The sequence below is a fragment of the Nothoprocta perdicaria genome, unplaced genomic scaffold (genome assembly GCF_003342845.1).
Source record: "Nothoprocta perdicaria isolate Ctin4 unplaced genomic scaffold, notPer1 scaffold_50, whole genome shotgun sequence".
Classification (NCBI taxonomy): domain Eukaryota; kingdom Metazoa; phylum Chordata; class Aves; order Tinamiformes; family Tinamidae; genus Nothoprocta; species Nothoprocta perdicaria.
The window spans coordinates 2,867,903-2,893,477 of NW_020455755.1; the positions used below are offsets into that span (position 1 = coordinate 2,867,903).

The window sequence follows — 25,575 nt, forward strand, 5'->3', positions numbered from 1 at the left end:
GCCCCGGTCCCCCCGGCCCCAGTCCCGGTCCCGGCCCGCACGCACCTTGCGCAGATCCGCCGCGATGGCGCCCAGGATCTCGCGCTCCCGCTCGCGCACCAGCCGCTCGAGCGCCCGCAGCTGCTGCAGCCGGAACTCCAGCGGGCGGCTGCGGCCCGTGGCGAAGGCGGCCCGGGCGCGCTCCACCGCGCGCCGCGCGCTCTCCATGGCGGCTCGGCGCTGCGAGGGGTCGGGACGGGCCGCGGCCTCAGCGCGGAGCCCGCAGCGCGCGGGGCCCTCAGCGAGCGGGGCCCTCAGCGAGCGGGGCCGGTACCGGCACCCGGCGGAGCCGCCCCCTGGGCGTGACGGGCGGCCCCGCCCCGGCCGCGGGGGACTATGGGAACGGCCGCTCCCCCGCCCCCCTCCACCAGGGCGCGCGTGCGCAGTGCAGCCCGGTGGGGGGCAGGTATCGGTGTGGGGAGGGGTCGCGGCGCGATGCAGTGCGCAAGGGGAGGGGGACACGCAGTGCAGTGCAGTGCACGGGGGGAGCACACCATGCAGTGCAAAGGGGGGAGCACACCCCATGCAGTGCACAGGGGGAGCACCCCATGCAGTGCACGGGGGGAGCACGCTTCATGCAGTGCACGGGGGGGACACCCCATGCAATGCAATGCCCGGGGGGGGCACACTCCATGCAGTGCATGGGGCAGGGGGCACAGGGCTCAATGCAGTGCACAGTGGGGAACACCCCACAGAGTGCAGTGCACTGGAGGGGACGCACTGCAATGYAGTGTGCAAGGGGGAGCACACCCCATTGCAGTGCAATGCAGGGGGGGGGGTCACGCAGCACCATACAGTGCATGGGGGGAGGACGGCTCATGCAGTGCAGTGCACCGAGGGGTGCACACCCCGTGCAGGGTGCGGCGGGGCACCCAGCGCGATGCAGTGCAGGGGTGGGAAATGACACGCCGTGCAGTGCAGTGCACGGGAGCAGCACACTCCATGCAGTGCTGTGCATGGGGGGGGGGGCACGCCGGCACAAGGCAGTGCACGGGGAGGGGGTACACATTGCAGTGCAGTGCAGCAGGGGCAGCTGCAGCGGGGAGCCACAACCCTGCAGGGCTCTGCGGGGAGGCAGCCGTGGGACTGCGCGGCAGAGCCCACGGGATGSGGGCATGGGGAGGCCCCGGCCAGGCGCTGGCCACGGCACAAGGAAGGAGCCGGGAAGCCGAGCGGTGACACGAGTGACCCCGCGCTGCCCAGCGCCACCCCCAGAGCCCCTGCCCACGGCGGGACGMGCTCCTCCTACCTGCACCGCTGCCYGCGCCGAGGCTGCAATGTGGGCCCGAGGACAGAGTCCCCAGGGGCGGGCGCCGGAGGTGGCACTTTGTCCCCCGGCCTCCCCGTGGGGCAAAGGCCCTGCCAGCGCAGCAGCCCCCGGCGCTGAGGAGCGGGCACGGCGCCCTCCCCGCTCYGGGGCAGGGACACGCGGCCAGTCGGATGCAGCAAGACATTAAATAACTTCCACTGCTTTGCCTGAGGTGCGGGAATTCACCTGGATGCAAAACTTGCGTGGGAAACAGGGGGCCGGATCCGCAGGAGAAGGTGCTGARTGTAGGTCGGGGTCTTCCAGATGAATGGGGTCCTGCTCCAACGCGGAACAATCCCGCTGCAGCTCATTCCCTTGAGGATGTCAGGGGGCTGCTTGCAAACAGGGCTGCTGCACGGGCAGGTAGATGCTACACAGTGCAGCTAGAAAAGCATTACATGAAAATTTTCCTTTCAAGTTCTCTTTCAAAAGGCTGGYAGAAACGAGCACCTGCTGCTCTGCGCAGAGAGCTGGAGACAGAGGACAGCTTCAGACCTTTGCAAAAGGAGTTTATGCACAAGGACCGGCCATGAACACTGGTCTCCTCCTCCTGAAAGCAGCAAACAAGAATAGCCCTTTTCTTCTGCTCCTGTTTGTGCAGCTGTAGTCTCGCTGGCAAGGGGAGAAAGCGCTTGAGCTGTGGAAAAAGAGAGGGGAAAATAAGTGAGTTCTTGGGAAAAGGACCCTATCTCCCTGACTGGCACTTTCAGCCTTTTGCTTTGTTCACAGATCCATGTTCAGACATTTCATTAGCATTCGCTGCTCATACCCTCCTCATCCTCTGCGTCATCATCTGCCAGTCACAAACACAGACTTCTTTAAATAACAAAATTAAAAAAAAAAAAACAGTAGAGCTAAGAGAACAGCAGCCACCTACCAGGTATCCCAGCACAGCTCTCAGCTGGGGAGATAGCTTGGGTTTTGTGGAAGAATCAAACAGAACTTGTGATGTGCTGACCATGGCTCCTCTTTGCTGGAGGCCCCGAATCAGCCCCCCTTCATGGAAGAATGTACCCGGAACCTGCACACTCTGCTTTGAGATCCATGTTAAAAACAAAACAGGATGAACTGCCTTCCCAAAGGGAAGGAAAACCCTTCCTAAAGGGAAAGCTCAGGGACACTTTGTGCTGGAGAACGAATTTAGTAGGAACTCAGGCGAGCTGCCCCGACGGGATAAGCCGAGCGTCTCCTCCCCAGCAGCACATCCAGTCTCCAGGGAACACTCAACAGCTAATTTAAACAGGCACATGAAGAGGGTTTTGTTTAAGTTAACACAATTGGCCTTTGGTTACAGACAGAAACGAGCTTGGTTTTTACCATAGAAACACTTCTAGTGTCAGTATTTATTTTACCTTAATATACATTTATACAGGCCATAATAAAAAGGCTATTATTACGCAACAGTTCAGTGAGTTATTACCTAGTTTCAAGAATAATGCATGCAATTACAAAGGAGAGGTAGAAACACCGTATTAAAGACTTAAAAGTACAAACATTATATAAACAATTTCAAATTAACTGTTGGAATTTCATACAGATAAATAAGGTAAAAAGTACATTACTCTGTCAAAGTAAAGGAAACACATGGTTATCCGAACACTGAAACAATATGTTGATGTGTAAGCCCTGTACAGTTTTGTCAAATAGTTCAGACCACTGTGTTTAAGAGGATTAAAATGATTTTGTCCTGGAGAATGGTTTATTCAAGTATTCAAGCAGCTGAGTAACAAAAGAGTCCCAAAAATAAAGTATAGGAACCATTTCCAGAGAAGCTGATCTGCCTAAATACTTTGCAAAACTGTCCCGATGATCTCATGGGATGCTCAAAATAATAATGCCTATAAGGCTAAATGAAGCTTCCCACCTCTCCTCCAAAAAGCACACAAACCAATCCCGATTTCTCACCTGCCACAGGTAGAAATTCTACGTCAATGCATCAGCATCCCCAATCCATTTTTTTTCCCTTCTTTCCTGTTTTTACACGGCTCCTCTCATTTTACAGTATTTGTTGTAATACTGCCCGAGCAACGAACTACAGAGAACTGTCATTACACCCTAGGGACTGCAGGCATTAATGCACATATTGCATGCACAACAAAAGATGCAACCAAACCTATGTAAGCAGCAAACAACCAGCAACTCAAAGCATTTCTATCACTGAGAAAGTCCAGAGCAGTAGTTACTCAAGTATTAGACAAACAGGTATAAAATGGAAAGGTTCACATGAATACAAGTTTTTACAGTTTGTCTGAAAGACTTCTAGAAGCTACATTTGAAATTCTTAGAAGAATTTTATATACACTGAAATGAAATTCAGCCAAGTCCGTTGTGCCTTCTTTGTCTTTTATACAGTTCTTCAAAAATGAATATACAGTTGCTTTAGTAAATTAGTGCAAAACAGTGTTTTGGAAGAAGATCATCAAACTGTATCCACATCAGCTGAAAACCCACTGGGATTCTGCACACATGGAGCGCATTTTCTTCCATTACCAACTTTCCACCGTGTAAAAAAGTGCTTCCTCACCATCCCCTCACGTCAGGCTGAGCCAGGTTTGCAGTATAGCACAGATCCAGGCCAGCTTAACTCCAAAAGCGCYAACAGCAACTTGCACGTGGTTCAGGTTTCCCAAATTCACTCAGCCACCTCTTAATGAGAATTAAAAAATACTTCCACAAGGAACCGAGGGAATCTTCTGAGGGAAAATGTCTTTTTGTACCTGATGCAGAAGGATCCTTTCTATACACTTCATGGGGGATGAGCCCCTGTCATTCAAGTCAAAGCACACGCACAAGAATCAGTGTGAAATGTGAAGACAGATGCTCTTAAACTCTGCTGCTAGGGGGGAAAAAATGCTGCTGGATCAATAAGGCAGGTTTTCTACAAGTGTACTTTGGGAATTTCTCCTCTTTGAATATGCTGCTGTTTCTTTGGTAGTCACCACAGAAATGTAATAATAATCTTCCACATGGGGCAGAACAAGGACAACAATTAAGCTGTAGTGAAAAAAGTGCAGTATCACTGATGTGGTCCCTTCTGTTCACACCATCTGGTCCTCGGGATGTTCCTACTGCTCATACACAGCCACTGTGCTATAGCAAAGTGCAGAAAGCCTTCGCTCGATGCTAGATTTATCTGAAAGCAGAGGGTAAAAACGGWTTAATTTTATAATTCATTAACAGCATGGAGTTTTCAGTGCCTTCATTACCCAACCTAAACTTACATTTGTGTACGTTTTCTATATCTGCAGGGTCCTGCAGTATTTTAGTCAGTCCTTCCAGCAGCAAGGCTGCTTTGTGGTATCGATATGTAATATCTTCAGTTTGCTGAAACATCTCATCCAGAGCTGCTGACTGAACCTGCAATCATTCAGGAGACTTGAGTTACATAAATTGCCTTGGGCAAATATTGAAATGCAAAATGAATAAAACTGTCATTAAGAAGCTGGTTTTGAACCTTAACTAAGCTGTTTTGTTTTTGTGACAATAAGGCAACAAAAAGAAGTTTAAGAGAATATAGTCCCTGTGCTGCATTATCTCAGGATGTTCTGCACATATAAGTTGTAAAACACTTTCATCTATTGGTTCTATGTGCTTTAATATGTATTTTGAAATCACAACAAGGCATGAATGAACATGCTTGTTCTTATGCCTACATCCYCGTGTGAAGACAGGTTACGTGTGCATGACCAAGATCTTTTGAAGGACACTTCTGCCTCCTGCTTTGTACGGACAGGCTCATGTTCCTCAAATAGGAGTGGTTGATTGAGGAAGCTACCGTGCTGCTTCTACCCCTGAGTAAACGTTACTGCACAGGGCGTCAGCACACAGGGTACGGTTGGAGACTGCGGCTCAGGAGCTCATTTCCTAATGTTTATGCAGCAAATGTGCTGATGTGGAGGCAGGTCTCTGAGGAACAGCATCTGCCAGGAACTTGAGCCGCAGTTCGGAGAGAGCGGGAAACAGCATGAAAGACCAGCAAAAATTTCCCTGAATAAAATTCTGGAGAGATGCACGCTGTGTGCTGGTCATGCTGAAGGGGTATGAGAGAAAATGGGTGACATGTTACCAATGGCATTATCTTATCTAAGCAACAGGAGCAACCTACCATTTCTACTGCACAGTTATAGATGAGTTTCTCTGCAGTTACACTGTTGATTTCATCAATGAACCTCTGCTTATCCGAGAAGAAACGATTCAACTTTTCTGTTAGTTTCTTGCACATACCAATACAGAATTTGTATCGCTCATTGAGGCTTTTCACAACTGGAAAGAAGAGATTTAAATCATAACCTAAGCACAGCTTTTCTTTTTTCCCCCCAGCATTAGCACTGTCTGTTTCAAGTTATGCTTTTTATGTTTATTTACTCAGCCACTTTATAAATTCACCAAATTGCTTTTACTTCACATTAACAGCTGCCATTTTTACAAAGTTAATAAGTGTATTCTTTTTGTCATCAAAATTGTGCAGTTGCATGGGTTTATAGTTCTCTCGTYCCAAAGGAAGCAAACACAAACGTTGCAGCTCAGGCTTCTTTAGTGAAGTGTCACTGAAGAAAATTCACAAGCAAAGCTGATTAGATTATATTGCACCTACCTTGCTTAACAGCAGTGGATGGGTTCAGCTTCCCCGATTTGACCTGTGCTTTGGCAAGATGCAGAGAAGATGCTAGTAACTGGGCAGCTTTCATATACAACACCAGCTGCTCTACTTGTCTGGAAAACACAAATAATTATGCATCAAAAAACCTTTTTTTTTTTTTTGAACACATTCCAGCTTTGGCAGACACTATTTTTAATCACAACACACACAGGACACACCAGCAGCAGAAAGGGAAGATATGTCCCAAACAACAACCCCACCCTTCCCTCACTCAAACACGCTGGCACGGGTTGAGAGTCCATCTGCTCATGTGGTAGCTGCAGCAGTAATCACAGACTGCTTTAATGTATACACATTTTAGAAAAGAACTTATTTATGGGGACCGACTGCCCGAGGTCAACGTCCCAGCACCCGTGTGCTTTCCTAGCAGCGTCATTTCCTGTGCCCTGGAATTCTCAGTGTCAGGACAAAGGCAAACACACTTTGCAGTTTCTTTTTCAGGAAGGAGGGAGGAAATGGAACTGCCCTTTCCCACCACTCCAAATTTCTCTTATTTCCCCCTGTTTCTGCTTCTGTATTCGGGCTGGTTGGTCAAATTTGACTCCCSCTCTGGTTTCTACCGCAGTGGTGGTGTTCCAGTCTGGTCACCAGTAACACAGATCTCACTGCAGCTGCTGCCCAGCTCTCCAGGCGCAGCAATGCACTGCCATGCCTCAAATCTGTAACCTCTATTTCCCCAGTTCAAGTAGCAGGCCAGTAAACACTGTCCTGTTCTTTACCTTCCAGCAAACGAAAGGTATCCCCTATCCTATCTCTATCCTTTGCTCCTTCTGGTCTCTTTTCAGTTGTCAAAAGCATATTCCTATAAAATGCACTATGCAGTAAAACAGTTGTTCACAATAAAGGGAGGAGAGAGTTTGTCTGAATACAAAGGGAGGAGAGAGTTTGTCTGAATACATTTTTGATGTATTTGATATTCACTAATTCCCTGGATGCTGTTTGACCGCATACTCACCCCCACTCCTTGCTCAGCTGGCTGATCTGATCCACAACTATGCTCTCCTGGATCTGGTAGAGGGAAACTGCAGAAGTGCACAGGTCTGGGTTTCCTCCTCGCACGGCTGTCAGATCCAGAACACATTCCGTAAACGTCAGCATCATGTTTAGATGACGCAGCGTGTCCGTATGTTCTCTCTGTCAGAGGGAGAAAAAAAAAGACAATTTAACCATTATAAACCATGAGGCAAACCAGAACAAACAAAATTCTTGCTAGCCACTTGATGATTTCTCAATATGTCAACTCTATGCAGAAATCACACTGAAACAGAGCAAGCACTAGGGACTGCAGGACCAAATGGGCCCAGAAGGATTAGCAGGCATTAGCTTGTTTTTTTTCTGTCTTAATGATTTCAAGATATTGCAGCTTATACTTCAGATTCGTTTGACAGACGCAAAGGAATTTGGACACGGAATTGTTTGTTGAAACCTGAGAGACTAAAGGAATCACAAGAGGGACATTTTATTATTACATTATCAGCAACTCAAAAGTATGCCTGGCACTTGTATGAGAAGCCAGGAGGAACATTTGGCTTTTATTGTATAATAGACCTGATACCTACAAGATAACTGACTTAAAGCTTCACTYCAAATTACTCAGATCTCAAGTTATATTTTGTTGAAAGTGGCTGTTGCCAAAGTTCACAATTTAAAAGTCACTTCTCTTGGAGCAAACAGCTCACGCCTTGTGGGTGACTAGAAGAGACACATGCCCAGTTTCTGTTCAAAATAGGACTTCAAAACCAGTCAAACGTATCTTAGCAATGCTTAAATACCTTTCTCATTAGCAATAAGGTCTAAATACCTTTTTAAAACTATCTGTGGGAAGAATATACCGTCAAACATTCGCAATGCAACATATCCGATATATGTCCAAGCACCTCCCAGCAAGATGTGAATGAGAAAACACAACAGTCTGCCTTGAGACTCCTACAGTCCAAGGACAACATTTTGGGGAAAGACCACCCCGATCTGTGTTTCTGAAGTGTCACCCCTCCACTTTTTAAAAAAAATATATAGGGGACACTTCCTGCAAGTAGGATTTAATGTCACCTGCTGACTGTGAAGCAGTTAAATACCAATGGCCGTGAGGACATTGCTACTGTCAGCACCCACGTCCAGAGACTTGGCATTAAAACACAGGCATCTTTGGAAGGTTCTGGTGGACACATACAGTCATGTTACATATTCAAGTACATGAAATATCAGGAATAACTAGCAGCAATGACAACTTCTACAGGAACATTTGCAAGGTTTTAAGAAGGAACATGGGATAGTGAAGAAGAAACTACCAAGTACACCAAGCAGTCCTGTTTGTACCACGTCTCCATTTTATTAGCATTATACATTATAAAACATTAAATTATTTTTTTCTATACCTCCATTAAAGTTTCCTCAGGCAATTCTGGAGCTTCAAAAGTGATAAAGCCCTCTAAGCTGGGAGGCGAAGTACCATAAGGCATGTACTTCAGACTCGGAGCTGCCTCGGCCCCCGGAGGAGAAGAACCCATATAAATACCAGGAGGGGAGCCCATATATACACGGCCACTAGTAGAGCAGAGAGACCCTCCAGAACTGTTTGATCCAACTACAAGAAAAATAACACACACATTCAGTCTAATAGGTTGTGCCATCTCACAGCTCTGGGGCTGCAGATGACAGCAAATGACAAGTTAGCAGCCGCCACAGGTTAACTCTTGTGAAGTTCTCCTCGTTGTTCCTTGCATTGTTGTGTACAGAATGCAAAGGCTGCACCTTAAAGAACAGTGAGGATTTATAACACAGGCACTGGAGAGCAAACGACAAGGTTTCCAAGGCAGACAGTCTATTAGGACAATTGCAAAGGCTGTGCAAACGGATGCGGATTCACCCCTATTCACCTTCAGCAGCTGAAGGCCTGCACATTGCCATCTCTGGCAAGGCAAAGGGTGCTGAAAATGCAGTCAAGCTCCCACTTGGGTGTTGCTTGTACATTGTGCAGCAGTGGGTAAAAATGCAGAATCGAGGAAAACTAGTATTTCCTCTCCACCACAGCCAGATGCTGTTAGAACACCCCAGGGTGGAGTAAAACTGCACACAACAGGTTTGCACATGACTGAATGGTAAATTGGTGGCTCTGGACCTCTCTTTAGAAGAAAAGGCAGAAAAAAATGTGCTCTGCATCATCATTTACAYGGCACTTTTTATTGTATGGCCTAGAGGACCTGCTGCACGAGGCAGTAGGCAGGTTACTGTCCCAAGAAGGGGGGGACCTGAATAGGACACGTGACAGCAAGCCCAGGTGCCAGGGCAGCCTTACCCGAGGTGGTTCTSGTTCTGAGGACCATATGGGTGCAGGTAGGAGGGGTGGTGCTGCTTGGAGGGGAGCCAACAGTAAAGAGGACAGCCCGAGAACTTGCCCCGCTCCCCATGGAAGGAGGTGCCATTGCAATTCCACAGGCCCCTGCAGGAGCTGGGAGGAAAAAAGAAAAAAAGTATTAAATTAGACCTTAGCTATATATGGCCAGACCATACAAATTAGTGGTTACATCCAACAACTTTGTAGCACTGCACAAAAAAAAAAAAAAAAAAACCCCACCATAACGATAAAAGGGAGGGGTAAGATTAGCCAGAATTAAACTGACTTTCATATGAAAACAAGGTAGAATTAGGAAATGAAACAGCCACAAATGAGTTTTAAAAAAAAAATCTAACCAGCATAAGCAGTCAGAATATCACTGTTTAGCAAATCCTGTAATAGATATTTTTAAGACAATGTTATTTTTTTTCCCCCCTCTCTGGAAAAAAGCCTCCTTCACTGATCACAGCAGTGCTAAAAATTGCTGGGCCCATTTATGAAGCTCAGAAGCAGAGTTATCGAGCTGGCACTGCACATAAAACCTCACACAAGGACAACAAATGCACTGTCTGCACGTTACCTGTATCCATTGGCCGCTCTGTATTGAGGCTGTCTGTGCTGCCTTGATATAACTGGCCACCAAGGGTGGTCTTTACTTGTTGATCCGATAACTTCCCAGTACTGACAGATCTAGACAGAAAAAAGAATGAATTTGCAACAAAATTCTTAATGTGAATCTAATTTGCAGCTGAGGCTGATTTGCAAATTATTGGGGTTTTTTTGCAGGTAATTCCTACTTTATATCCTTGCAAATAATTCCAAATAAAAGAAGTTTGCAAGTCTGTTCACCACAGACCAACTGAAATAGGGCTAACTAAAACTACACTTATATGCATTTTCTCTTCAAAAGTTATATGCCAATTTTTATCATAGGGATTTCGAACCRAAAACCAAACAGGCTTCACAAAGGCAGCAAGAATCCCATAGTCAGATAATAAAAACAAACAGAACTAGACAGCACCACGTCCTGCTTCAGGAAGTCCATGCTATATTTACACACAGTACAGAGAGTTTCTGTTGTACCCACTAAACCTCAACATCTCCTCAGGAGCTGTGCACCTGACAGAGCCCACTTTCTGCATGCTCTGCCTCTCCAAATTGCTGGGTGCAATGGACCTTCTCCTGCCAAGCCACCTAAGCAGCTTTATGGCTTGCAGGTATTCGAGTGCCTACCTGCCAAACGCAGCTTTGCCGTGCTGTTCTACTGTCAGCTTCTCATTCCCTTGCGTTGAGTGGAAGTGGGTGAAATCCCTCGGGTCCGTGATGTCTTTAGGCTGCAAAGGGGCATCTACTGGTCCCTGGCGGCTCGCCAGGGCCAGCAAGTTTGAGGACGCCTGAGTTTTCGGGATTTTGAAAGGAGCTGTTGCCTTGAAGGATCAAAGGCCAAGAACAGACCGAAAACAAGGTTAGCAATCCCAAAGGATTCCTGGGGATAGTTTCAGGCAACATGTTGCCACTTCACATTTTATTAGCAGTGTGCAACTTAACGAACCTTAGTAGGAGAGCCAATGATTGTGGGCAAGGGATTTTTGAACAGCCAGTCTGAGCTCCGAGGTGACGATCCCGTGTGTTTGGTGGGTGACGTCCCCAGGCTGCCCGGCCTGCTTGGCTGTGGTGAATGGCCATATCCATACCCAGCATAGGATGGGCACACTGGGTCTGAATGTTGCTTTCTGAGCTTCTGCTTGTTTTGATAGATATCTGTGAGAGTAGGAGCACTCTGCAACCTAGCTCCCATCAAAAGCGACTGTGGAGACTGGGACGGTGCTATCGGAGAACCTGGAGGGACAACAAAGACAAAATTCTGCTTGCAGCGTTTGAAAACGTAAGAAACTGATGGGTTTCGGAGAAGAGGCAGGACTTCTTCATCAGCTGGCTAGAAGACAAAGACAATATATTTACTTTTTTTTTTTTTTGGACTAAGACTACACACACAGCTTAGATGATGCATGTGTTCAGCTGCCTACAGGCAAGATTTCACAGGGTGACAGCTGTTGGCAGCCCCAGTACTTTTGGCAAGCTGCACCAAGACAAATAAAGTGTGTGGATTTGGCAGGAATGGCATAACCAACACTTGAGTTTCAACTGCAGCAGCCAAGACTCCGGGTTAAAGAGAGGTTCTCAAGCACTGGAATCCTATCTTGCAGACAGCAGAGTGAAAGCAACATTGCATGTCACCTAATCGTAATGACTTGGTTCACAGCCACAAAAGGCAGCTCATCACATGGTTCTGCAAGAAAAGTAGATGCTAAAAGAACTGTATTATTCAGATGAAATGGTTCAGGATCTTTAATTTGGAGTCATTCACGTCTTCCTCTGTCAGGAGGACTATTTCTCAAAAGCTCATTATGGACAAAAGCCTCTGCTGCAGTTTGAGGATAAAGTTTCTCCTGAGGCAAATGGAAAMAAAAGAGCTATAAAAAGATACTTAAAAAGGGGGTTTGGGAGAAGTTTCCTACAAACATCTCACTTGCTAAGAAGTGTCAATCCCTTTTCAATGTAAGAAATATGAAAGTTGATTAAACTGTCTCTTACTTGTGACATTTTCATGTTTTCATGAGGGGCTACATCAATTTACCAATAGTAGTTAAGACATCAGCCTTAGGCTCACAACTTGCCTTTGTACAACCGCACTCATCCTTTAGAAAACCGCAAAGCTTATTTTTGTGGAGGCTAAACTATAAATTAATACATGATATTCTTAGGGGCTGACTARGGCAATCTTCTGAGATTGGCTCCACTTCATAAAAATGTGTTTGAAAATCCCCCTCAAGCATTTTCTTGCAGTTGGCTCAATAAAGTACCTAGCTGCTAAGCCCCATCTTTCATCAACCTTCTTAAGCCCGTGATTTTCCTAGTGAGGTTTTGAATATGAGCTACTTCATCTTGATTTCACTCCTCTGTGTGACAGCACCGAACCTCATCACCTGTTGCTTCAGAAAGGAGTTTTAAACCCCACTGGTTGCTCTCACACTGTCATCAGCACCATGAGGAAGGCTTCTGAAWTCAAAGTTCCTCCTCTGCTGCCTCTGGCAGCAAAAGCAGCTCAATTAGTTGAGATGTTACATTAAGAGAGACAACTCCAGGCCCTGGGAAATCTCAGTACAGATGACCTCACCTCACCCAGCAGCAGAGACGGCTTCCCAGAGCCATTTACATGCTTCCAAACAGACATGCTGCAATTTGTGGTATTCTACAAGCAGAAAACCACCATGGTCACTTGAAACTAAGAAATAACAGTCCAATTTGGAAAGAATGCAGGGAAGATGATGAAGAAAAGAAATATTAACACTCTTAAAGCCAGAAAAAGACAACTGTGGTATGTTACAAGTGAGCTTGTTGCTGGCAAAAGACACTAAAATCAACAGTTCTACAGGACCGCAGCCAAAGAAAAGACGCAGTRAAAATAATCTTTGCATTCTCTTCATTTTCCCTCTTTTTCTGATGACACTGCCAGTAGTATGGGAATTACAATGGCAATATGAGACAGGTTGTAGGGCTTATTTCATATGGATGAAACAATTCCTAAGTATTAGAAATACATAAGCACTTCAAGAAATGAAGGCTGTGCTATYTCCAGATGATTGGGGAAATGTTTAAACATGGAGGAGCTGCAAGTTCAGCATCACCTCTTAGAATATCAAAAAAAGTGTATCTAACATTTTAGATGAACTTGCACCTAAGCAAAGAGAAGAACAATGTGCTGTTAACATTCTTTCATCCTATCTGGCTGAAGTTATAGAGCCCGAGTTACATATCCTGAAGCCCTCCTATTCTCTGTCACTGYGTTTCTGCTGGTATGCCCAAACACTTGATGATTGGCAAAGCTTGCTGAATGCTTAGCAACACTGACATCAGATCCCAGGCATTTTCAAAGGGAACGATGATAGCATGTTGTGTGCTGAACACTGGCAGTTCTCCCTCCCTTTTCTGAGTACCAGCATGACAGAACTGTCTGTCAAAACCACATTCTGAGAAATAGGTTACTACCATTCACTACATCTATCTGCTTCCAGCTCTGTTCAGCAATCTGAAGACAGGCATCAGTAGAGTTCCTTTTCCATCTTGAGGAAAACAATCTCTCATTGTCTAGAGAATTAATTAGCAGAAGTCACTCACCTGAAAAGTTTCTGCTCCTTGATTCATGTCCCTGAAGCTGCCCGCAGCAACAGTGTCCGAGCTGCTCAGGTATGGTTCCAACTAGGCAAACAAAAAAGTAAAATGAATTTACACTTTATACCTCATCTACAAKGGGAAGCAAAGCAAAACAGAACTCTTGGTACCTTTTGCCAGTTGTTTAACAAAAATCATTTCTGCAAACATGATCTAGCAGGGCAGATTTTAATCTCTGGTAATTTTGAGCACAAATTACTCTTCTGAGTTACTGCTACACATAAATATCCAGAAATTACTCAGACTTTAAGGACTCACCTAGTGGTGATGGAGAATACGGTCTGGAAGATCCTGCGGACAACCTGCGCCCAACAGCCTGAGCGGTGTCTGCTGGTACCGGCGAACAGGAGCCCGGCTTCACGAAGCCCATGGGGCTGGTATTGGAGCGCCTCACAGCCGCGGCTCTGACAGGGTGAAAGGAGTGATTACCCACTGCAGCAGCTGGGGTTCCTCAAGATAAGCTCCAGTATCCTCTGAAGCGTATACTACTCAGTCAAGAAAACACTGATATTTAAAGTTATGAAGCTGAGGTTTATGGAACCAATAAGCTAAACCTTCCACATGGATAAAAAAAGCAACATTTAATTTCCATTACATTTTACTTTTTTTGCCGCATGTTTTAATTTCATAATAGCTTAGCTGAAGAAATATAAATATTTATCCCTTAGTACATGGATTCCTACWCTTTAGACAACTCAAATTTGTAATTTCACAACTGAGTGAAATGTCTGTTTTTATGGCAGAGTTATAAAAATCAGAGACCCTGAAAAGCCCAGAGAATGAGGGTTCTATTTTCATAAAAATCACCAGTTTTTGGTTAGCCTGTTTCTGTGGCTCTCCCTGCCGTCTGCTTTATGGTCTATAGTAAAAGTCTTGGACACTAGAGCTTTGTATCAAGACACTCTGATTAACCAGAACATCAAAAAAATGTTCTCTGATATTCTACACAGCAAGGCATTCATCTCATCGCTACTGTGGRAAAACAAAACATAACTTATGACTGACCCTCTAGTTCATGATGTCATGCCACATAATACACAAAGAGGAATTTAAGAAAAAAAAAAGCAAGGCTTGATCTTTTACCTTCTTGGGTAACATTTGAGTGAAAATACATGCATATTTTGTAATAGAGAAGAATTCCAACTGTGATCTTACTGCCAGTTTTGAGGGATTATTACCAACTTTAGCATGGGCTTGTGAAGAAAATCACAGCATCAACAAGAGAGTACAGAGATCTATCAAGGTACAARTTAGAATGAAGAAGGAGTCAGAACTCACCTCGGAGACCCGTGGGGGTTTGACAGGGGGCTGGCAGTGGAAGAGAGGTTCTGCTCGATGCGCTGGTAATTCCGCAGCTGGGTGGGAACGGGAATGGGYGCCGTTTCGCTGCGGGGCGACACCGAAGGCTGGCAATGCCTGAAGTTGGARGGCACGGAGAGAGGAGATGAATGCAGATAGCCAGCTCTCTCCCAAAACTGCACCATTGTCTGAACGTCSGGAAAGCCCAAGCAGCAGGTCAATAAAGTGATTCCTGCAGGGAACGCAGCCTCAGCTTGTCCARAGCCGACTATCACTCCACTGAGGAGGACAAAGCGCCGTTTCTGGCTAGCTAGCCCTGCTGCACTGACGAGTATGGGACGGGGCAGAGAGCAGAGCCCCAGCCCCTGTCATGCAGCACAGCAAYGTGCCGAGCCCGGCACTCGCTGCCAACCGCGTTTCAAAATAGCGTTCTAGGAAAAGCCAGTGCGTGGAGAACAGGAAGTTCAGCAGCGAGGCTGGAATGTGTACAAAAGGCACTGCCGCGCACCCAGAGACATCCCAAGAGACGCCGTGAACTTACAGAAAGAAAACATGTTATGTAACYACCTCCTGCCAAAGTGACCAAAACCACACACCTGAACGTTAATCCACAGACTGCAGATTAGCAGTGCCCGGGTTCAGCGCCGTGTCACTGACCTGGCTCCCTTCCATGTTCCAGCAGATAAGGGAAACCAAAGCACTGCAACGTCATCACTTATCAACACTTTCAAAAGAAGAATTATGCTGAAAGAATTTCGAACTAAAGGGCTTTTTGGAAGACAATCAGCTTAGTATCTCGTCTTTTATTGACCGCATTTTCAGCAAATGGAAAGGCAAAGAGTTTATTGGAGAAAATGAGAGAAAGCTCTCTGCAATCTCAAGGGGGAAAAAAAAGGCAGTTATAGCACTCACTGCTTGGCTACAGCTGACCAGAAGTCTGTATTTTTGATTCTGTTTGTCTCACTCCTTTTGGTGTCAGTGGGAAGGAAACAGTACTTCCCTAATACACACAGTCCTTCCTTAGCAAAAGGGAGATTATCCTTTTACTGTCATCTAGTTACTAGACACTACCAAATAATTTGCATGAGCTTGAATAGCTCTCAGTAAGCCTGTGTTGGTGCCCTCCGGCAGCCTCCTCAGTTTTACTGCTTTCAGACCCATACTTGCAAGATTCCTCAGCAGTGCATGGAGGATCCTGCAAGCCTGGCACACCAGCCAGSCAGAGGATGGGATAAATCCACAGCTGCGCCCACCTGCTACGCGGGAAGGCCGAAACATCCATATGAAGAGAATGTCCCAACAAGTGAAACGTCCCCCGAGGCAGCAGGCAGCCTCTTAGGGCTAAGGTGACAACAGGGAGCCACAGTGACACTGCAGAGCCTGCGGGGGTGTTTGGCTTTCCCGGTGCTCCATGTGTGAAGTGGTTCCCAGGCTGTGGATTGGAGCAGGTCCCATGAGCTGCGTGACACGGTGCAGAGAGGAGAGCACTCGGGCACCCTCTAGTCTTGTGGTTTGTTACTGAGCAGAGAAGATGCCACAGAGCCACGTGCAGAGTTAGAGACAAGTCTTGTTTCTGTGTGATGAGCAAGATGAGCTTGTAGCCACCTAACAGCGAACTGGCTCCATCTATCCCTGCCTGAGAACTGCCACAGCTTCTTCCACTTGCCATAAAGCAGCACAACTATGGCTGCAATTCATCGTTTGATCAACTAATGGGAAAAAACCACCACTGTTTCACAGGAAATAAGGACATTTTGTGAAAAGTCACGTATCTGAGCCCAAAAAAAAATAAAAGCAGCATCCTGCAGAATCGGACATGCACTCTGCTTCCTTCAGACCATGCCCAAAGCAGCCAGTTAGCGACTAAATCTGTTCAGCCAAGCTACTGAAGTACTAACAGTCTGAACACTAAGCACTTGTCTCTAATCACACAACCATTCAACACTTTTCTTACTAAAGAACATACCCATATTTTTTAGAAAACTCTGAAACGAGTATATGACAATTTATTTTAAATTATWATGTGTATATACAGAGTTGGGCGTGGATAACGTAGATCAAACGGGTCTTTAAAAGTCAAATCATCCACATTATCTGCCCTTAAAGTTAAGGCTAATGCTTTCTTAATAGCCCATGTCAGCAGATCACACAAATGCTTTTCCCCATCAGCACAAAGCAGCAAACTTTTCTCATGACAAGCACTTCTCAACACATAGTGCTGGCTCACACTTCTGCAATATTAGCATAAGCCAAAAATACAGCTAACGCCAGAGCTTCATTTCCCATTTGGCTGCCCATCCTCTTTCTATTTTGTACTGAAAACAGTTAGAAAGGCATTACTCTGTCAAAAAACAGATACTAGATAATATATTAGGTATACATCGTGGACAGCACCAATGAATGCCAATTTTATTTCAAACCATCAGAAACTGCCATATCCATATGGAAGAAAGGAACCTTACTAACAGCTGATGGGAAAGCTGCAAAATATGCCCAACTTATTTCATTGGTATTTTAAGAGCCATAAATGCCAAACAGACAGTAACAGCTTCTATAGGGCCCACACCCTATACTAGCCACAAGACCCACATCCATAGGAAACAGTTCCTCTTCTCACACAACTTCTGAAAACCTATGTTGCATTCAACAGMCTGGCTAGCTAAATGAAGAACATGCTGTATTTTATAACACCCAAGGGACAGACCAATTCTCTCTGCAGTTTCTCTTTCAATCAGTTCAAAATTTAATCAGACAAAAGAATACTCTGCTGTAAGGAAATCTTTTGGGGAAGCATCTAAGCCAAAAGTTGGCTGCACAACCATCAGCCACTACAACACATTAGGTAGAGAAAACCCAGAATGAAACATCCTGGCTTCTATTTCAATACAGTTTCTCGTAGCTACTCACAATAAAGATGCAAAAAAAAAAACGGAAACTTTTTGAAAGAGAGGAGTTATTAAACCTTCATCACGCACCTGTTAGCTGTACCAGAAGCAGTACTTCGAGATGAGGCAGAGGATGGTTTCTGTACAGTTCCTGAGCTTCCAGAAATAGTTAAGGGTGACTGCCTGTGAAAACAAGGAATACTTCAAAAATCTCTTCTTCGCACAAGAGAAAAAAAAGTATTTGCTAATTCAAGCTCKTTACAAAGTCATGTTAAATTGAGCTTGGCATATTAATCTTCAAGAAAGTCCACACAGAGCAATGTACACCCATCACTGCCAAAAACCCAGCAYCCCCTTCTAAAGCTGCAGTGTCAATTTTAGAACATAAGATTTTTTGGATAAACACCTACCCTCCACACATCAAGAACTCGCTTGAAGCCCGCCTGCCAGCTGCTCCCAATGGCATATCATCTACAGCAAGCAGAAGAACACATTGAAAACCCACATCACACAGCAAAATCCCCCAAGAAACATCTCCAGCATTACTGTTGTAGAAATAGCCATTACTGACAAGCTTTGTAGAAAATTTTTGTATGTTCACAAAACTGTTTTGTATGTAAAAATACCTCATATATGAACTACAATAAAAATATAATCAGAGAAAGTAGGTTGACTTTTAATTTTCTCTCTATATATACTGACAATTTTGAAATAAAATCCACTGTTTAAGGTTACAAGGCATCCGTATTGGGAAGCATATAGGAGTATTGCAGAGACACTTGAGAAATCAAGGCTCTAATTTGGCCAAATACACAACGTGAGCTGAGGGCACTAAGGGGTGGAAATCAGCTTCATAACAGTAAGTCAGCTTTGGAAGATGCCATAAAATGGCAATGTGCTAAACCAGTCTGCCTTCTCTGCAAGCCAGATCTGATCCCTCAACCTTCTTCACTTTAAGTATTTGCCTTTCACTTGCACTTACTTATTATTTAACATTCTACAGCGTGGACTGCTCAGTTAGTCCAGAGGTCACAGTGTGCCTGCCTCCACTGAGAGATTCCTTGGGTTTATCATCAGTGGCTGTTTACAAAAGACTCATTTTTCAAGTGCCAAAACACCAGTGTTTTTCATTACTTCAAATGACTTTGCTGTTATTGAACTCTGCCTGCAGCATTGGCACATCTAGGCATTCACTAGGTGAAAATAACCCSGAGGGACATTAGGATTCATGGATACCACATAGCCTCTCTTCAAAGAGCAATCGACTGGGGAAATGAATTCCCAACGTGAATTAAGATGCATTTACAGAAAAGGTGGCCAAACAGTAACAGGACATAATGGCATGCTCTGAGTGCAGAAAGTTCTAAAATGCAAAAAATATGGAAAGCTCCTCAGGCCACTTACATGAGTGATCTGAAGAGATGTTGTGGGGGACAAGAACAAAGTCATCTGTGTCACAAGAGGAGTTCTTGCTACTGGTACTGGCAGAGTCTTTAGACACTTGAAGATAGTTAGGAGGACCCAATGGAGGAGAAGACAAGTTTTCTTCTTGAATATGCTGCATGTCTGGCAGAGACTGGAAGGGGGAAAAAGAACAAAACAAAACCTCAAAATACCATAAATCCAGCGTTTCAGAATGTACAATTCTTTCTTTAACTATACAAAAGTATATACAGTTATAAATGTAGTTATATATAGCTATAATTAATAGCTATTTATAGCAGTAGCTTCCAAACACATTTTGGGCTAGGTTTGGATTTCATAAGTCTTCAAAAACGTAAGTTGCATCTGAATGCAAATACCAAATAATCCTGTAATGTCAATTTAGACAGCTGTATATTAATTTGGCAGTGTATTTAATTGACTGCTATTTAATCAATCACTGAGGAYTCAGCTGCATCATTTCTAAAAAACACATAAAATGAAAGTCACCACTTTGTATCAAAGGGTCTTAACCACAAAGGTCAATTCAAGAATTATCTGTACCATTCATTATGTTGCATGTCACATTAGCAGATTTGTTACTCTAATATTTGATTTCTTTTTTACCAAATAAACACTTAAAAAGAACAGAAACACGCACACACACCAACCACACACATAGCACAACAGAAGGAACAGAGAAAATCAAGATGTTCTACCAAAAGACCATTCCTTACTTTGCACTCTTTAACATGACAGTTTAGTACACTGGCCAAGAATTGAAAGATGAAAAAATCAGTAACTCTTGCCTAATACTACAAAAAAGTGACTTTCAAGAAGCTATTCTGAAAAACAGAGAACTTACTGGAGGAGAAGCAAAACGACACGAAGGAGAACTACCACAGGAACTGCCAGAGACTGAGCCTGTGTACGTGGGCACTGGTACAGGACAAGCTAGAGGAGGAAGAGCCAAGAGAAAAATAATATTTATCCCCGTACTGATTTACTTGCATAAACTCTTACAAAGCTTATAAACACAGCACATCCTTAAATATATGAAGGTATTTAGCTTAAAGGTCAAAGGAACCAGTAAATAAATATCATAATTCAGTACACCATGAAACAAAAAGATTCATCTCCTTTAAGCTTGCAACAAAGTCAGGAAAACATCTCAAAAACTCATTGGGATATTTGGTGGGTTTACCCTCCTCCCCACCTTTACCTAAATAAGTGGAAACACAAAACTACTCACACTTTTTGACCGTTGAAACCTGATCCAGGAAAGGGTGGTTGAAAAATGCTTCTGCAGAACGAGAAACAATAGTTCAGGTGAGTTAACACACAAATAACACAGAACTTGAAGCCTAGATGGCAGATGATGAATCACTGCTTTTCCTGAATCAGTATTTCATCCCCAGAGGGTGAAGGCTTAGAAAAGGCTAAAGATTTCATGTTATATGTTGCAATGGCACTTGGAAAGGAAACACTGTCAACTGAGTAACTTCAAAGCAAGAACTAGCAAGGCAACTCTGACTGGATTAGCAAAGGACATTTTATGACTGGGCTTAAGGATCATGTGTAGTAGAACTCTTCTTCTGGCCACCATGAAATTAGGTTCTCTACATTCAATACGGCTTCCTTCCACTGTAATTTGTTTTTCAAAATGATGAGTATCTTCAAACACTAAGTATTTCCACTTCAGCAGTGCCAGCATCTTTCCCAAGGATTGCTGCTAATTTACTTTGGAACCATTCATGCTGCTCCTTAGGTGTTCAGAGATCAAAACAGAACAGCAGCAATTCTCCTTCCCTCTTCCCAAGAGCAATACACACTGCCTAGGCAGCTGCTTCACCATTTAGACCAGAATTACATAAAATTTTCTTTAACTATTTGGTCAGTTAACTTGTTTCTGTTTCAACAACAGAAGCATTTGCTTTGGTTTGTAACTGAATACACTGAGACACACTTAATTGACTTAGTGCATCCAGTTGGCCAACAGCTTGCACGGCAGGTTTTGTTCTGCAAGAGACCTTCAGCAGGCCAGGGCAGGCTGAGGGATGGAGGAAGCTGGCTGCACATCTCTGTGAACTGCAATGTTCGGGCAGTTGAAGACAAACAATGCTGTTCATTGGACCTAAGCAAATAACAAGATAAAAAAAAAGAAACGCTGAGGCCTGTTGTCCCTCTTCAACAACACTTTCTTCAACAGCCCGATAAGGAAGGGAGGCTTCCTCCAAGCTATGAGCAATATAATGATTAACTTTAATACAAGGATCAGGTGTTCTCGGGCTTTCGTACAACACCTGCTGTTCTACTCCACATTGCTGTGAGATCAGCAAGATTTCCAGCGCTATTTTTACTTTAACAACAAGCAACTGTGCTCAGTTCTCCACTCTCCCTTTCACTCCCTTGGCTAAGCACATTCCAGAGCAGCCCCTTTGAGGCCCTTCGGCCGCTCGGCCAAGGGAAACACGACTTTCATCACCACCACTCTGCTTTGTGTTTTCCTTTCTAAGCAAAAACAGAGCCCTCCACTACCGTAAAGGACACGGCCAGTTTCCCCTGATGGGGAAGTGGTGGGGATCAGCATGTGCAGAACACGAGCTGGAAGTGGTTACTCAACATCCAGGGGTGACCTATCAAGTCTTCTCCACACGCAAATTTACAAATCAACATCTGTACTGTGAACGCCATATGCAAACTTATAATCTTGAGTTTCTTCTGCATTTGCTTTCTGCTGAAGCTAGGAGGAGAGCTAAACCAATTGATTTCAGGCAGGTCCACATTCAAAAACATATGCGTACTTTTCAGAAGAGMAATACTTTCCATTATGCTGCTACTGCTGCTTCAAATTTTCAAATTGTGCCCCTAAAAACTGTTTCATATTTCTTGAGAACAAAACATAGCAGAAATTGAAAAGGGGAAAAAAAGTAAACTGGAAGGACTTAAGCATCTAATAAAGAACCAAAAAACCTTTTAATCTTCTCTCCACAACCTAACAAATATGCAAAGTTATATTCTTATCACAGACACACAGGAACCACACGTGGTGAGAGCAACTGCGTATTCCAGGACTGCATCAAACCCTGGCTTGCATGTATAACTAAACAGCAATGAGGCAGTTTCATAAGCAGGACCTTTAAGAACCAGCATAACATAACCTACACATGCAAGTACAAAGAACTGTTCAAGATAAAACTTTTCAGTTATCTTCTTTTTAAAATGTTGCCATGGTTCTCATCAAAAGAAATGACTGCATTAGCAGGAATAGCTAACAAAAACAGCAACAAAAACTCTCCAGGATCCAAGTAACAGACTATCCAGCGTGTACAAAGCACACACRAACCTAAACTCCACTGTTGACTACTTTTGAAGAGGGAACAGTTCTAGTTGCTCCGAATGAGTCAATGCTACTGATCTGACGGCCTTGAAATGTTAAGAGGCTCGAACATAATGTTCTGCAACCAGAGACCTCCAGCTAAACAGGAAACGCCAAMCACAGCAATAAACTGTGGCCAAACAACCTCACTTTTGTTAAGGGACCGTCAACCTCGCATGCACTAGGCTTGGCTTTCCCAGCTAATCCAAATGCTGTCCTAAACAGGCTTTGCACTAACCTAATACTTTGCTAACTTCAGTCAAGAAGCAGTAAAGATGCTGMCCAACTTGCAGGCCAAGTTTCCTCTGTAGTTACACAGTGGAAATGAGCATCCCCCGGGGTATATTTGTYATCTGTGACAGCCTGGACTCCTAAGGCCAGAGCAGGCGTTCTCCAAGGACTCCAAATCTCACCACTACTTCAGAGGTTGATAGGGAAGTATCCCAAAACCTGTGGCCTATGGAGTTAAACGTATCATTGTTTTTTTGAGAAATATAGTAATCTCCCAGATCATATCCTACCTATACACTCTGCTSTTCCAAGAGTCACTTCAAAATCTAATAAAGATGGGGAAAATACAGCTCCCAGCTCCTCTATCCACCCTACAGAATCCCTCACTGCTAGCTCTCTGTATCAACACACACCTGTGCCAGGAATGACTGAAAAAACAAGGCAACAGTTTGGCTGGCCTGGCCTGTTTCCACAGGCCTGCGTGAAATAGGTCTGCCTCATTTCCGCATTTCAGCGGGGTAGCCAAATGCCCACAGCACAGAACCAGCAAGTTATGTTGAATTAAAGTGACCCAGAAACAGGGCTCTTTCCCTCCAGAGATCTCTTTCCAGACTGGAGAGGATGTATTTGTGGAAAGCAATCAAAGAATTGTGCTTTGCAGGTGCCATACTACTCACTGAAAGCAAAAAGTATTTTCCGTAGCCATCAAAAGTGRTTGCTCTCTGTTTTAAAATTTTAGAACTCACACAATTATAAAGATACAACTATTGTTTTCACTGCTTTCTGGTTAAAAAATGTAAAGCAGCTTCCTAAACTGTTGGTCTTTCATTATTTTTCATTCAATTTCTGTCACCAAAATGACTCTGAGATCACTAATCTTTTCAAGCAGTTAGAAAAGAGCAATAAGCATAGCAAAAATGACTGCGATGCAAAATTTAAGGTATATTATAATGAAGGCAGTTGCGCCCACTGGAAAAGCGCAAGGCAGAAAAAGCCTTCTTCCTTAGTCCTAGTGCAAATTGCTACCCTACATTTGCTTGTCAGAGATAAAACCTCAGCTTGCAGAACAACGGTTTAGTTGAAGACACTCGCCAAGAGTTACAGCCACGCAGATATCAGAAGAGGAACGCTATAAATAGTGATTGCATAATGTCAATACTGTTCCTAATGTTTTTAATCATTAACTTGTAAATGCTTACAGGTACACAGCAATTACAAAAATGTTGTTTCTTGGAAACAAAGAATTGTGCATGGGACATCTGCACTTTATCATCTGCTGCTTTGGGCTTGAATGCAATACTAACAGAAGCAGAAAATTTAAAAACAAACTAYCCACTCTCCTTAACATTCAGTTACCACCACTTTTCTCTATGAGCAAAGACTAGGGGAGAAAAAAAGATGTTGAAGTTACAATTAAAATCATCTACATTTTACAGTTAAACCACAACCAAAGTGATGCTTTGCATATACCACTTACTACTGACTGGCAGCAGTTACTCCATTGTAGGTTTATTATTTTTGGGGGGTGGTGGGTGTCGGGAGGCTACTCCATCTCCTTTATGACAATAGAGATAAAGAAAGAAAAGGTTTGGGCTTGGTGGAATTGGTTGGACACAAAGCCAAGACTGTTATTCTGGGTACACAAACACAGCAACGGAAATCAAGGGAACAAAAACAAGTTACGTACCAAAGTCCATCCTATCTTTTTGGTTTCTCTGAAGCAAACCCAACAGCAGGTCAGCCAGATAAGCTGATGTTTCCCGAGGAATACTGTGCACAGAAGGAAGAAAACACAAGTTAGATTTCTGTTAATTACTCAGAAAATCACCGTTCTGCCATGTCCCCAAGTCTTCACTGCAYGTGCTCAACAGCCTTAAGACAAGATACTTTCAAGTCAGCAAGGTGCAAAGGCAAAATGCAACACAAGCCACAGATACAATCTGCCATGTCAAGCAAGCAAAATCAGGTATTTTTAYCAATTCCAGGCATTCCCAAAAGATGAGAGTATTCAATCAAATACAAGTGAAGAAGAGGCCACAGTGACATACCTAGGAATCAAATTCCTGTTCTTTTCATAGAACATTCTCAAGTCTTGAGGACTATTGGCCTGTCAGATAAAAAGATACATTAATTAAAGTTCAATTCAAGGGAAAAAATAGCTTTYTTATCTACATACACAAAAAGGAGGTTTTTGCATATAGGCATTAAGGAGAAAATCCAAGCATRGCAGTAACATCAGTTCTGAGTATCCTTAAACATCTGTCCAGGGCTGGAAACACTGATCTACAAAGACTTAATTGTGAGCAACTTCTCCTTTGGTATCCTCGAGCTACCTGGCCTTTGAGGCATGGACACTACACTCAGGACATCACTCCTTACACTTGTCACTGGAAGGCAACGCTCCAGGAATTTCCACGACAGTATAAACAGCAATGGAAAGAGAAAAGGAGAAATGAAGTGTTACCTGAAAAGGTGGTTTTCCAACAAGACATTGATAAATCACAGTTCCTATGCTCCACAGGTCTGCCTTGGCATCATAGTGTTGAGACATAATCACTTCAGGGGCCTGAAAAGCACATAAGAATCTTAGAAGGCAAAACAAAAGAAAACATAAAGCCACAGAAGAACAAATTACATCATTTGTCTGCCACAYCAATCTCAGAGCAGTGTTAAGAGACCAATTTGTTGAAAGAATAAATACTCCAAGGCAAAAATTACATTTYAGTCTGCATTATTACATGAATTGAGAGGCAACAATTGTATTATCTRAAATGCAAGCTCTGC

The 25,575-nt window shown here is 44.1% G+C and overlaps 2 protein-coding genes and 1 long non-coding RNA gene across 6 annotated transcripts in view; all 3 read right to left on the minus strand.

Annotated features, from left to right (window-relative positions):
• The window catches only part of ALDH3A2 (aldehyde dehydrogenase 3 family member A2), a 5,997-nt gene extending 5,790 nt beyond the window's left edge, over window positions 1-207 (minus strand). For both annotated transcript variants that reach the window (XM_026047977.1, XM_026047978.1), the window contains exon 1: window positions 46-207. In XM_026047977.1, the coding sequence (XP_025903762.1) occupies window positions 46-207 (162 nt within the window). The remainder of the gene's footprint in view (window positions 1-45) is intronic.
• A 1,684-nt stretch (window positions 208-1,891) lies between these two features.
• On the minus strand, window positions 1,892-2,279 carry LOC112954542. Its single transcript, XR_003250749.1, has 2 exons — window positions 2,226-2,279; window positions 1,892-1,985 (listed from the first exon to the last, which is right to left on the minus strand). It is a non-coding gene; the product is annotated as an uncharacterized LOC112954542 (long non-coding RNA).
• A 526-nt stretch (window positions 2,280-2,805) lies between these two features.
• Window positions 2,806-25,575, minus strand: part of ULK2 (unc-51 like autophagy activating kinase 2) — a 38,720-nt gene continuing 15,950 nt past the window's right edge. Inside the window, exons 8-28 of one of the 3 annotated variants that reach the window (XM_026047956.1) lie at window positions 25,256-25,357; window positions 24,840-24,898; window positions 24,479-24,561; window positions 20,434-20,484; window positions 20,047-20,135; window positions 19,164-19,335; window positions 18,170-18,230; window positions 17,850-17,942; window positions 14,854-14,991; window positions 13,834-13,979; window positions 13,522-13,602; window positions 10,895-11,181; window positions 10,576-10,769; window positions 9,923-10,032; window positions 9,304-9,456; window positions 8,384-8,592; window positions 6,964-7,142; window positions 5,943-6,061; window positions 5,454-5,611; window positions 4,570-4,705; window positions 2,806-4,481 (exon numbers count right to left, since the gene is read on the minus strand). In XM_026047956.1, coding sequence (XP_025903741.1) covers window positions 4,414-4,481; window positions 4,570-4,705; window positions 5,454-5,611; window positions 5,943-6,061; window positions 6,964-7,142; window positions 8,384-8,592; window positions 9,304-9,456; window positions 9,923-10,032; window positions 10,576-10,769; window positions 10,895-11,181; window positions 13,522-13,602; window positions 13,834-13,979; window positions 14,854-14,991; window positions 17,850-17,942; window positions 18,170-18,230; window positions 19,164-19,335; window positions 20,047-20,135; window positions 20,434-20,484; window positions 24,479-24,561; window positions 24,840-24,898; window positions 25,256-25,357 — 2,688 coding nt within the window. In that variant the 3' untranslated portion in view covers window positions 2,806-4,413. Of the gene's footprint in view, window positions 4,482-4,569; window positions 4,706-5,453; window positions 5,612-5,940; window positions 6,062-6,963; window positions 7,143-8,383; window positions 8,593-9,303; window positions 9,457-9,922; window positions 10,033-10,575; window positions 10,770-10,894; window positions 11,182-13,521; window positions 13,603-13,833; window positions 13,980-14,853; window positions 14,992-17,849; window positions 17,943-18,169; window positions 18,231-19,163; window positions 19,336-20,046; window positions 20,136-20,433; window positions 20,485-24,478; window positions 24,562-24,839; window positions 24,899-25,255; window positions 25,358-25,575 lie in introns of those variants that run through there. The other 2 variants (XM_026047957.1, XM_026047958.1) reach the window with 2 other exon arrangements.